This window comes from Moschus berezovskii, chromosome 11 (assembly GCF_049115385.1).
Source record: "Moschus berezovskii isolate FMDL1 chromosome 11, NW_MosBer_1.0, whole genome shotgun sequence".
Taxonomy (NCBI): domain Eukaryota; kingdom Metazoa; phylum Chordata; class Mammalia; order Artiodactyla; family Moschidae; genus Moschus; species Moschus berezovskii.
This window is the reverse complement of record NC_142470.1, coordinates 93,313,524-93,326,883: the sequence shown is the minus strand read 5'-3', so window position 1 is coordinate 93,326,883 and position 13,360 is coordinate 93,313,524. Positions and strand designations below refer to the sequence as shown.

Below are 13,360 nucleotides of genomic sequence, written 5' to 3'. Positions count from 1 at the left end.
ACAGCTAGCACTGTCAACTTTCTTTTTTCCCTAACAGGTTGATTTATTGAATTTTGCTTTTGATAAACTGTGGCTGTATCATTCTGTTTTACCTAAGAGAAAATGGTTTCCTTTCAATTTAAGTTGAAAAATATATTTCCATGTCATTCTAATAAATGTAATTACTGCCCTAATATATTATTTGGACTGTTTAATTATTTTTATCTGTGATATAACTGAGTAGTTACTTGGGACTTCCCTAGTGATCCAGTGGTTAAGCATCTGCCTTCCAATACAGCAGACACGAGTTCAGTCTCTGGTTGGGGAACTGAGATCCCACATGCCATAGGGCCACTAAGCCTGAGCACTGCAACTAGAGAACGCCAGCACCACAGCTACTGAGCCTGTGTCCCACAATGGACGAAGCCCACACAGTGCAACAGAGACCCAGCCCGGCCCAAAACAAGTAGCAAATTACTTAATTACATTTCCTGCTCTCTGCCAGCTCTGTGCCATGTTCATTTTTCTGTTGTTGTTCCCTAAAAGTGCCCGTTGAATTCTATACACTGATGCTTCACAAACATCTGCTTCAGTCCATTTACCAACCTACCAGTTAATCTCAAGATTGAAGTAGAAGCTCCGTTGCTGAGGACTTAACTTTTATATTGCACATGGGCTCATCTTATACTTTTCCTCTCTTCCTTCTCACAGTTCTCGACATGGCACGACACGTGCCGCTCTATCGAGCGCTGCTGGAATTGCTCCGGGCCATCGCTTCCTGTGCGTGCATGGTTCCGCTATTGTTGCCTCTCTCTACAGAGAGTGGTGAAGAGGAAGAAGAGCAGTCAGAGTGTCAGACTTCCGTTGGCACGTTATTAGCCAAAATGAAGACCTGTGTTGATACCTACACCAACCGTTTAAGGTACTGTTCATTTCTTTTGACCTTGACTTTTATGATCTTTTTAAAAATAACTTTGTTCATTTAAAAATAATGATACATGCTGATTAAATACACATATGCACAAGCTATAAATAAAACTATGAAGAAAAAGTATCCACCAAATCCTACACTCAAATGTTTAGTCACAGTGGCTTATCAGACATCTCCATCTAAGATCTTATAGCTGTAGGTAGAGTTTTTGTTAAATGTTATCACATTTTACCTATTATACAAATAGATGCTAGTTTCACTCAAGATTGAGGTGGAAGACACCTTCACTCTCAGTAAATACATATTGCTAATATTGTTCTTAATATTTATGATTATGCATTGTGTATAGATGCTGTATTTTACTTACCCATCTTTTCGTGGAGTTTGGGTTGTTTATAATTTGTAACAACCTCCTACATCTTTTGGGATCTGTGGAAATCTCTGCAGAGTAGATTCATAGAACTGTTGGATTTATGGATTACTACTATTTCATTTTGATACATACATTATAATTTATGCTATAATGTTTTTGAGAAGAAGAGGATTTATTTGTTGGAGTTATAATAAAGTTTGTATTTTATCTTCGTAGAAAATTGAATTTTTAAATGACTCTTTGGTTTAAGTTTATACCTTGCTAGAAATCAGATGATGAGTTCTCTCATCAAAAATTTTAAAAATAACCTTTTCCTGGTAACTTTTTCCATTCTCTTAGCAGAATCTGTCTAGTGGTTGTCAGTTTCACTTAAAAGAGATGACATAAATTCTGATGTTTGCATAAAAATTCAGAATTAGGCTAGAGGAAGTTTATTCCTTTCTTACTGGTCTTTTGAATCAGTTAATCTTCTTTTTCATCTTTGCAATATGTTTGTCTTACCTGTTCTCACTTAATTTTTTAATAACCTAAAATTTGAGAATCACAGAACATCAAATGTGTTGTCAGAGAATTGGTCATTGGAGGAATGCCAGCCTCCATTTCTCAGGAGAGATCAGCTTCTCAGATTATCCTGACGCTGTTAGCTTTATTTTACTATCATTATTACTTTAGAAACTAGTGGCTCACTGCCAGGCAATAAAAATCATAAATTAGAGAGGAGATTAAAGAAGTGCCAGTTGGTAGCAATATAAAAAGATGTAGGTTCATACTCTTTCAAGGGAAGGAAAATGTAAACGTATATTTTCTTTGATAGTGTGAGGTTTTTTTCTGTTGTAGAGAAGAAAATAATGCTGTCTTTGGTCTCATTTTCCATTACAGCAAAAGTCTTCCTAACTGGTAACCTAGGCAGCTAACATAATTATACAAAATAATGTGGCATTATCAGACTAAAGGTCTGATTTTCTTTTCTAATTGAGCTAAGTTACTGGAATGTTTACAAATAGATTGCCTTTTTTGCTACTTTATTGTATATAAAGTAATGTATATCCTGTTCTTGAATTAATGTATATACTATACTGTTCATATAACATGCAGTATAATTTTTTTTAACTGCATAAAATGTGTTAAGTAATGATTGACTACAAAAACTTAATTGCAGAGAAGGATAACTGAATTTCATTTAACAGGAACTCTATTTTTCTACTTGGTTACCTGGAAAAGGATATTCTTCAAAATCTTTCAATAACAAAAAAAATGACACTTCAAACTTCTAAATTCTGTACCAGCAAAACATGCATGTAAAGATCATAATGACTGTTCACAGAGGCCATTTCATTTTTTATCTTATCTTTACAGTAACCTTGTGCAGTTAACTTTTTAAAAGCTGTTTTACTGACAGAGAAACACTGACAGAGTTTTACATAGAGTTTGAATATGCTTCATGAAGATCCCTCACGGTATCTGACAAAGAAACACTGAGAGAGTTTTACATAAGAGTTTGAATATGTTTCATGAAGATCCCTCATGGTATCTGTTATTTTTTTACATATGTAGAAAATACAGCCTCTGTTAGAAAAATAAGCCAACAAAGATGTACATAACATTCTTTCTTTCCTTTCAAACTTTTGGCACCTTGAGAACTCATTTTCCACTTCCCAGAAGGGAAAATATGCTTTTTTCTAGCCTGTCAAAACTTAAGATACACTTCTTTTCATATTTTCATCCGTATAGAACTCTAATAAAGTGAACAGTATAGTACAATTTCCTGCAAAGTTTATACTCACTGAAGTTGACCTAAATTTATTTTTAACACTGTTTCAAGATGCAAAGCTTCCCCCTCCCCCTCCCTTCTACCTGTTTACCCAACCCCCAAGTGTATTTAAAAAAAACAACACAAAACCAGGATACTCAGAATAGTCAAGGCAAATATGTTTTGTTTGCGTATCATTTTTAGAGTATTGTTTCAGTGCTTCATCAGGTTTGTAGTTATGATTTTGAAAGTAATGTGTAGGTGTACCACAGCTCAGAACATTTTTACATTATTTTTGTCTCTTTTTCTCAGTAAGAAATAAGTGGGGAGGGTACTGTGCCTGTGGGTGATTCTTTGTGAAGTCCTGGCCACGTCTGTACCTGGGGGCTCTGGGAAAAAAATGTTAGGGTAAATAAAGTAGATCTATTTAGTAGACATACTAGTTTACTAATTATGTTCATGTATTTATTCTATTGCCTTTTTTTTGTCTTGTTATTTCTCATTTGTTACTCTTTGTTTTTCCTTTCTTAAAGCCAAGTTTACATAAAACACATGCATTTTATTTTTCCTTCCAAATGAAATTTTAACTTAGCACTCTTTGGTCATCTTAGATAAAGAAAAAATAGATTCTCTTTGTAATGCAAGTCTCTAGATGATAACTGTGCTTACATGTAATCATTTACATTGAAATTGTTTTCTCTATATATGTTATACTTACAGTTTTTATATTTTGTGGATGAAGGAAATTAAAATGTTTTGCTCAAGTCCAAAGTTTACTTTCACAGGTTGGAATAACCTAATTAAGATTATTCTGTCTTGAGGACAATACATAAACTCAGCTAATGTTGATCTCAAAACTCAAAAGAATGATGTAGGTGATGTAGGTTTGCTGGCTCTACCGCCTCAAGTCTGAAACTTTCTATAAGAGGAAATAGGAGAATATTATTAAGACACTAAAAAGGCAGATCATTTATCTTTCTTTTATCGAATTTTTGTTTTAGAAACTTGCAGTTATATTCAGATAGGGGAGATCTGGCTTCGTCACAAGAGCATGACTGATTTTGTTCCTTCAACAGATGTTTATTGAATGTTCATCAGAGCATAACAAGAAAATTAGGCCTTTTTCCAGGGGGCTGACAAATAATGTGGGAAACAATAATTAGTTTTAATAACAAGTACATGATATATGGAAAATTTAACACATTATTGGAGCATCAAGTCAGTTTTGGAAACCCAAGGATTATGTAAGAATTGGCTAAATAAGAGATGCAGGGGCCTGGTATACCAGACTGTGTGAGGAATGTTAGCCGTGAAAATTAAGGAAAATGTAAAGAATGAAGAAGTTTGGTGTGCCTGGGTGTCCTTTGGGTGGGAGGTGGGGGTAGGAAATGAAGCTGGAGAGGAAAACGAGGGCTTGAAGAACTTCATAGTTGTGCTGTGTTGCGCTTAATCGCTCAGTTGTGTCCATCTCTTTGCAACCCCATGGACTGTAACGCACCAGGCTCCTCTGTCCATGGGGATTCTCCCAGGCATGAGTACTGGAGTGGGTTGCCATGCCCTCATCCAGGGGATCCTCCCAACCCAGGGATCAAACCCAGGTCTCCCTCATTGCAGGCGGATTCTTTACTGACTTAACCATCAGGGAAACCTAACTTCTTAGGTACCTGTTTTTAGATGTGATGAACCCTTGAAAGGATTTCAGCGGAGATCTATTCAGGTTTGCATTATAAAAAAGATCATCTTGCAGTGTAGCAGAATGGTGGGGTGGGAGTTAGAAGACTGAATTGCCATAGAAGAGATTTTCTTCCTTTCTGTCTTAACAGTTGAGCTGTGTGTATCCTCTCCCATCCTACCGTTCAGGGACTGAGGATTTGAGTCCATTAGGATTCTTGCTCTAATATTGTGGACTTTATAAAGACAGTTAGTTCCTGGGTAGAAATACTTTCTGTGATTCAGATGTTTGACTTTATAAAAGCAATAATGTAAGTCAGGCTTTAAATTAATTATTAACTACATTATTCTGCCTATGTGTTAATAATATCAGTGACTGCAAATTTATCCCTAGGGATCTCCTTCAAAAAGTGCAAGTGCTGTAGGATAAATGGTTTCCTTTGTTAGTATACAAGAATCGGAAGTCTAATCCTATGCAGAAATATTCCAGTACTAATCATACTGGGTTGTTTTACTGAATACAGAAAACGATCATCTGTTGGTTTGAAAGAGACTAACAATAATTAACAGAGATTCTAAAATCTTTTTCTTTTTTTTTCCACTTTTCGGCCGTGCTGGATCTTTGTTCCTGCACAGGCTTTTTCTCTAGGTGTGGTGAATGGGGGCTGCTGTCTAGCTGTGGCGAGCAGGCTTCTCATTGTGGTAGCTTTTCTTGTTATTGAGCATGGGATCTAGGGCATGCAGCCTTCAATAGTTGTGGCACGTGGGCTCCATACTTGCAGCTTATTTCCTTAAAGCTGTCATTGAACTAAAGTTGTGTATATGGAGAGAACTTATATGACAGTAAGTAGGCCAGGGACAGGGGAGCCTGGCGGGCTTCCGTCTGTGGGGTCACACAGAGTCGGACACAACTGAAGTGACTTAGTAGCAGCAGCAGCAGGCCTTAGATTTAATTTTTCTGGAGCCTTTTATCTGTATTATTTTAGAACTTACTTAAATCTAAAAAGAGTGTCATGTAATAATGGGATTTTTCTTAATCTGATCAAATAAACCAAACCATTTTCATGGTTGAAAATTGAAGGAAATTTTTTTTGGTAGAAATTCTTGTCAGAGCTTCAACATTATGAGGAAGAACTTTCAAATCTTGTACCACCTGTGCTTTTGGTAGAATCTTTCTTTAGATCGGGTAACTTAATTAAACCAAACATTTATTTAAAGAGGAAATTTCAGATTACTAACATCGCAGAAGAACCAGCATCAACTGCCAAAAGTAAGTCAGTATCATTTGCCATCATTTGGCAAATGATAAGTGTTAAAGTCAATACACTGAATTCTTTAAAAGTTAGTGTCTGACTCCACTGTCTGGCCTGTTTTCTGTTTTAAGAAAGAAGATTTAGCAAATCAGTAGTTACCAAAGGCTTACTGAGACCTTTGTTTTCATTGGTAAAAGACTCTCATTTTCTCACTCTTGATTCAGTTGACTAATACAATGTCTAATTGCCACTTAATGTTTTGTCAAGCTTTGGGAAACTCTACTAATAGGATATATCTTCAGGTCTTCTAAAAGTAATGGCATTTTGCAAATAAAAACTAAAAATTTAAAAGGATTGGGACCCTGTCCATTCATGTGTTAGTCTTCTGCCTTTTGCATGCTAAGTCGCTTCAGTTGTGTCCAGACCCTATGGACTGTACCTTACCAAGCTCCCTGTCCATGAAATTCTCCAGGCAAGAATACTCTAGTGAGTTTCCTTGCCCTCCTCCAGGGGATTTTCCCAACCCAGGGATCAAACTCGCATCTCTTATGTCTCCTGCATTGGAAGGCAGGTTCTTTACTACTTGTGCCACCTGGGAAGCCCTCTTCTGCCTTTTATCTGTGTTTAATTGGGAGAAACTAAAGTTAGCAGAAGCCAAGCTAGCCTAGCTTTTGTTTTATGTGTGACCGCAATTTAGAGTGGTATGTTGGTTTTCATCCTCACTTTAAGATTTTCAAGAATAGCTGGTTCTTAACTTAACATGCTTCTCTTTTTATTTTTCACTTTCCTGCTCACTAAGATACCCAGTGTCCTCCTCTGGCTGTCTGTGTAGTGAAGCATTTTATAACTACATCTGTTATGATGTTCCATGATTTTGTTCTTTTTCTTCAAGGCAGACTTCTTATTTCAGAATACTTTCCTGGGTTATTAAAATTTATATAAAGAAGCAAATGACCCTTTAGTCTTTCACAGGGGCACTTGTACTTTAATAAAGATTAACTCAGGTAATGCTTGAGTGAAGCAATGTGTTGGAGATGTATTAGTTGGGTTGCCTTCCTTCACGTGGTCTGCTGAGGAGTAGACTAGGTAGAACCAATACTGCATTACAACCATATTAACAAACTGTCTATGCATCCAAAGGCTTCAGTAAGAATGATTGCTTAGAGGAGAAACTTTGTTGGCATAGTGGAACAACACCATGCAACTGAACGCCTTTTAAAGCTGTTAGTTCTGTAATTAGGAGTTTTTGCTATTATATTTGCATGCATTACATGTAATATGCACACAAATACATATATCTGAAAAGTACCTTCTGACTTTTAGTATTTGAAATAATAGACTGTAAGATATGTTTCAGACTTTCTCGATTATAATTATACCTTAATAATAAAATTATTATCTCTTGTGGGTGAGGATTAGTTTGGTGACCGATAATTACAGTACTCTAATTGAAAGACGCTTACTCCTTGGAAGGAAAGTTATGACCAACCTAGATAGCATATTAAAAAGCAGAGACATTACTTTGCCAACCAAAGTCCGTCTAGTCAAGGCTATGGTTTTTCCTGTGGTCATGTATGGTTGTGAGAGTTGGACTGTGAAGAAAGCTGATCGTCGAAGAATTGATGCTTTTGAACTGTGGTGCTGGAGAAGACTCTTGAGAGTCCCTTGGACTGCAAGGAGATCCAACCAGTCCATTTTAAAGGAGATCAATCCTGGGTGTTCATTGGAGGGTCTGATGCTAAAGCTGAAACTGCAATACTTTGGCCACCTCATGCGACGAGTTGACTCACTGGAAAAGACTCTGATGCTGGGAAAGGTTGGGGGCGGGAGGAGAAGGGGACGACAGAGAATGAGATGCTGGATGGCATCGCCAACTCTATGGACATGAGTTTGAGTGAACTCTGGGAGTTGGTGATGGACAGGGAGGCTTGGCGTGCTGTGATTCATGGGGTAGCAGAGAATCGGACACGACTGAGCGACTGAACTGAATTGAATGAGGTTGGTGTAAAGAAGAGCTCTATTCAAGGAATAATTGTACTTGTAGTTTATTATGTTCATCTTTCCTGGCAAGATTAACCTGTTGACATGGCAAAGTGGCAACTAGGAGTAATTTATTGTGATTTAGTCTGTCTTTAAAAAAGTTGTTAAGTATTTACTATACAAATTGCTTCAAGAACTTCCTAAAGATGACAATGTTTTAATATTCTTTTATTCACAAGTCTATAGTTTTACTGTCTGCACCTCTCCTAATAAATTCTCTCAAGATTCACAATTTATATTTAACTATATAAAGTTAATTTGAATCTAATAGTTAACATAAATAAATTGACATTGCTATTGCCTGATTATATTAATGAGCATTTATATTAAGACAAATCAGAGATAACAGACAGTCCATAGAATTCTCCAGGCCAGAACACTGGAGTAGCCTTTCCCTTCTCTAGGGGATCTTCCCAACCCAGGGAGTGAACCCAGGACTCCCATGTTGCAGGCAGATTCATTACCAGCTGAGCCATAAGGGAAGCGCAGGAGTACTGCAGTGAGTAGCCTATCCCTTCTCCAGCAGATCTTCCCAACCCAGGAGTCGAACTGGGGTCTCCTGCATTGCAGGCAGATTCTTTACCAACTGAGCTATCATAGAAGCCCTTAAATATCCATGGAATTCTCCAGGCCAGAATACTGGAGTGTGTAACCATTCCCATTTCCAAAGGATCTTCCCAATCCTGGGATCAAACCCAGGTGTCTTTGCAGGTGGATTCTTTCCCAGCTGAACCACAAGGGAAATGCAACATTCCTTTAGAAAACACTAAAGACTAGGCAAAGTGTATTACTTCAATATAGATATGTTTTACGTTCAGCACTTTGCATCTTTTGTCTAAAACAGGCAAGATTTAGATAGTTAATTATAAGGATCTTTTCAGCAATTCATTTTTTCTGAATATATAATATGTTTTGTACACCTGTTTTAGATAGTTCTGAAAACATAACTGTCCTATAAACGTAAATGTAATTTTCTACTTTGGCCATTTTGTAACATCATCTCTTATTTAAAATTTAAACAAACTGGAACTTTTCAGGATGCCATCATAAGGAAATTTTGCCCTTTTTTCTTATTCAATTGAAATTTTTTATAATAATTTGAACAAAAATGGGGAAGTGGTTGGCTTAAATATTGGTTCTAATTAATTTCATTTGCCCCAATAACATTAAGTAGTTTTCAGTTCAGTTGCTCGGTCATGTCTGACTCTTTGTGACCCCATGGACTGCAGCACACTAGGCCACCCTATCCATCACCATCTCCCAGAGTTTGCTCAAACTCATGTCCATCAAGTCAGTGATGCCATCCAACCATCTTATGCTCTGTCATCCCTTCTTCTCCTGCCTTCAGTCTTTTCAAGCATCAGGGTCTTTTCCAGTGAGTCATTTCTTCCTATCAGGTGGCCGAAGTATTGGAGTTTTAGCTTCAGCATCAGCCTTTCCAATGAATATTCAGGGATGATTTCCATTGGAATTGAATGGTGGATCTCCCTGAGGTCCAAGGATTCTCAAGAGTCTTCTCCAACACCGCAGTACAAAAGCATCAATTCTTTGGCACTCAGCTTTCTGTATAGTCCAGCTCTCATATCCATACATGACTACTGGAAAAACCATAGTTTTGACTAGACGGACCTTTGTTGGCAAAGTAATATCTCTGCTGTTTAATACTCTATCTAGGTTGATCATAGCTTTTCTTCCAAGGAGCAAGTGTCTTAATTTCATGGCTGCAGTCACCATCTGCAGTGATTTTGGAGCCCCCAAAAATAAACTGCCACTGTTTCCATTGTTTCCCCATCTGTTTGCCATGAAGTGATGGGACTGGATGCCATGATCTTAGTTTTCTGAATGCTGAGTTTTAATCCAACATTTTCACTCTCCTCTTTCACTTTCATCAAGAGGCTCTTTATTTTTTCTTCGCTTTCTTCCACAAGGGTGGTGTCATCTGCATATCTGAGGTTATTGATATTTCTCCCTGCAATCCTGATTCCAGCTTGTGCTTCATCCAGCCTGGCTTTTCTCATGATTTACTCTGCATATAAATTAAATAAGCAGGGTGACAATATGTAGCCATAACATACTCCTTTCCTGATTTGGAACCAGTCTGTTATTCCAGGTCTAGTTCTAACTGTTGCTTCTTGAGCTGCATGCAGATTTCTCAGGAGGCAGGTCAGGTGGTCTGGTATTCTTATCTCTTTCAGAATTTTCCACAGTTTGTTGTGATCCACACAGTCAAAGGCTTTGGCATAGTCAATAAGGCAGAAATAGATGTTCTTTTAGAACTCTTGCTTTCTTGATGATCCAGCGGATGTTGGCAGTTTGATCTCTGGTTCCTCTGCCTTTTCTAAATCCAGCTTGAACATCTGGAAGTTCATGTTTCATGTACTGTTGAAGCCTGGCTTGTAGAATTTTGAGCATTACTTTGCTAGCGTGTTAGATGAGTGCAATTGTGTGGTAGTTTGAACATTCTTTGGTATGGCCTTTCTTTGGGATTGGAATGAAAACTGACCTTTTCCAATCCTGTGGCCACTGCTGAATTTTCCAAATTTGCTGGCATATTGAGTGCAGCACTTACACAGCATCATCTTTTAGGATTTGAAATAAATCAACTGGAATTCTATCACCTCCACTAACTTTGTTCGTAGTGATGCTTCCTAAGGCCCATTTGACTTTGCATTCCTGCATGTCTGGCTCTAGGTGGGTGATCATAACATCGTGGTTATCTGGTTTATGAAGATATTTTTGTGTAGTTCTTCTGTGTATTCTTGCCACCTCTTCTTAATATCATCTGCCTCTGTTAGGTCCATACCATTTCTATCATTCATTGTGCCCATCTTTGCATGTAAAGTTCCCTTGGTATCTCTAATTTTCTTGAAGAGATCGCTAGTCTTTCCCGTTCTATTGTTTTCCTCTATTTCTTTCCACTGATCACTGAGGAAGGCTTTCTTATCTCTCCTTGCATTTTTTGGAACTCTGCATTCAGATGGGTATATCTTTCCTTTTCTCCTTAGCTTCTCTTGTTTTCTTAGCTATTTGTAAGGCCTCCTCAGACAACCATTTTGCCTTTTTATATTTCTTTTTCTTGGGGATGGTCTTGATTACTCCCTCCTGTACAGTGTCACAAACCTTCGTCCATAGTTCTTCAGGGACTCTATCAGATCTAATCCCTTGAATCTGTTTGTCACTTCTACTGTATCATTGTAAGGGATATGATGTAGGTCATACCTGAATGGTCTAGTGGTTTACCCTACTTTCTTCAATATAATTCTGAATTTGGCAGTAAGGAGTTCATGATCTGAGCCACAGTCAGCTCCTGGTCTTGTTTTTGCTGACTGTATAGGGCTTCTCCATCTTTGTCTGCAAAGAATATAATCAGTCTGATTTTGGTATTGATCATCTGGTGATGTCTATGTGTAGATTCGTCTCTTGTGTTGTTGAAGGAGGGTGTTCACTATGACCAGTACATTTTCTTGGCAAAACTCTGTTAGCCTTTGCCTGGCTTCATTTTGTACTCCAAGGCCAAATTTTCCTGTTATTGCAGTTATCTCTTGACTTCCTACTTGTGCATTCCTGTTCCCTATAATGAGAAGGGCATCTCTTTTGGGTGTTAGTTCTAGAAGGTCTTGTAGGTCTTCATAGATCTGTTCAACTTCATCTTCTTCTGCATTATTGGAGCATTAAGTAGTTTATTTACTTTTGTTTGAGAAATTACTCAAAAGCCACCTCTTATTAATCACTTCAATAAAAAAATCAAAGGACTTCCATAATAAAAACATTCTTTGGCCTGTCTACTGATGTAATAAACATTTATGAAGAACAAAAATTTAAACATTTGTCATAAAGGATAAGTAGAATTCGTTCTCCAGCATAGTTTCTGAAAACTTGATCATCATAAATATTCCAGTTTTCAGGTGCCCTCAGTATAGCAATATTAACACTTTTCTTTCATGCCTAATGCAGAGAAAATTTACCAGGTTTTCATTTATTTTATGCAGAAAGTCTCAATTTCTGTTTTTTTTCTTTAGTTTTATAATTCGATGATTTTTGTGTTTAATACTTTTAATTTTTAGATCCACAAGCAGTGGAAGTAGTAGTTCGCTAGGGGCAAAAAGAAAGAGAGGCATTGTTGGGGGAGGCATGTGAGAATACCATCATGTACAGAAATAGGACATAAAGGATGTTTAAAGTTATAATCTGTGTTAGATATGTGGCAAATACACCTGTGATTAGTTGTTTATTATACATAAGATCAAGGTCACTATCACTTAAATTTTATGACAGTTATAAGAGATCAAAATCTTGTGAAAATGAATTTTCATACCTATCAGATTAATGACGTAGGTAGATGTATTGCCTGAATTCCTTTCGTTCAGCCAGTTTGAAATAATGTGATTAGTGTAGTATTTATATTCTAGCCTGTGTGCTTTTATTAATTTCCCTTCTTTCTAGACAATAAGCCAAACTGCTTTAAATTGTGGGTAGTTGTAATAAATATATAATAGCAAATAGTTATACAAAAAAATGCAAGGAAGTAATATATTTTAAAAAATTTATTTATTTTAATTGGAGGCTAATTACTTTACAGCAAGGAAGTAATATTATAACTTTTGTGTAGGATATACAGCCTCAACAGTTGGTATATTATTAAGTTTTTCTGTTCTGTGTGATTAGGCAAGAGATTATTCTTATTTGACAGGGAATGAAACTATCACGTAAAATTTAACGTTTAAAAATAATTATTATTAGGCAGTAAATCTGGGATTTAGCCACCCCAGTTTCCTGATGCCTGTGGTGTTCATTATCAAAAACTATATTTATGAAGAAAGCAAATTGACTGACCTGTGAAGTCCAGATACTTCTTTTTTATATACTGCTGGTACCTTTTACCAAAATTGTTCATTGATCATTTAGGTTTCATACTTGTATAATAGGTAGACTTGAGCCTTCGCTGGTTCCTGGAAAATACTTAGATCAAGTATCAAAATATAGCTTATTCTGTTATTTAAGCGATTAACAGAAACTCATTAAAAATTATAAATTAACGTAATGCTCCTACCTCAGTAATATAACATATGAAATGATTATTCCTTATCAGATTGCATTAGATAAGCATTGTGTTTCTCGTCAGTTTTCATTATATTCTAGCAAAATCTCCAGCAATCTTAATAACTGAATTTGAAGTCCCTTGGTAAGTAAGATTTAGTTTGTAACAAATCTGGGCACATCACAATAAGTAACCTGTTTCATAGTATCTGTGGTTTTTAGAGCTATAAGGGACACTGTTTAGAGTTCATATGGTTCAAATCCCCTTTTTTATAAAAGACGAAAACAGGGCCCATAAATACTGTGATTTGTTCCACGTTCTCTGA

At 36.7% G+C, this 13,360-nt stretch overlaps 1 protein-coding gene across 9 annotated transcripts in view; it reads left to right on the top strand.

Annotated features, from left to right (window-relative positions):
* The window catches only part of BIRC6 (baculoviral IAP repeat containing 6), a 220,187-nt gene that overhangs the window by 175,279 nt on the left and 31,548 nt on the right, over positions 1–13,360 (top strand). For all 9 annotated transcript variants that reach the window (XR_016038617.1, XM_088841556.1, XM_055400471.2 and 6 more), the window contains one exon: positions 691–901. Coding sequence is in view for 8 of the 9 variants with exons in the window: in XM_088841556.1 (XP_088697682.1) it covers positions 691–901 (211 nt within the window). In the remaining variant the exon portion in view is untranslated. The remainder of the gene's footprint in view (positions 1–690; positions 902–13,360) is intronic.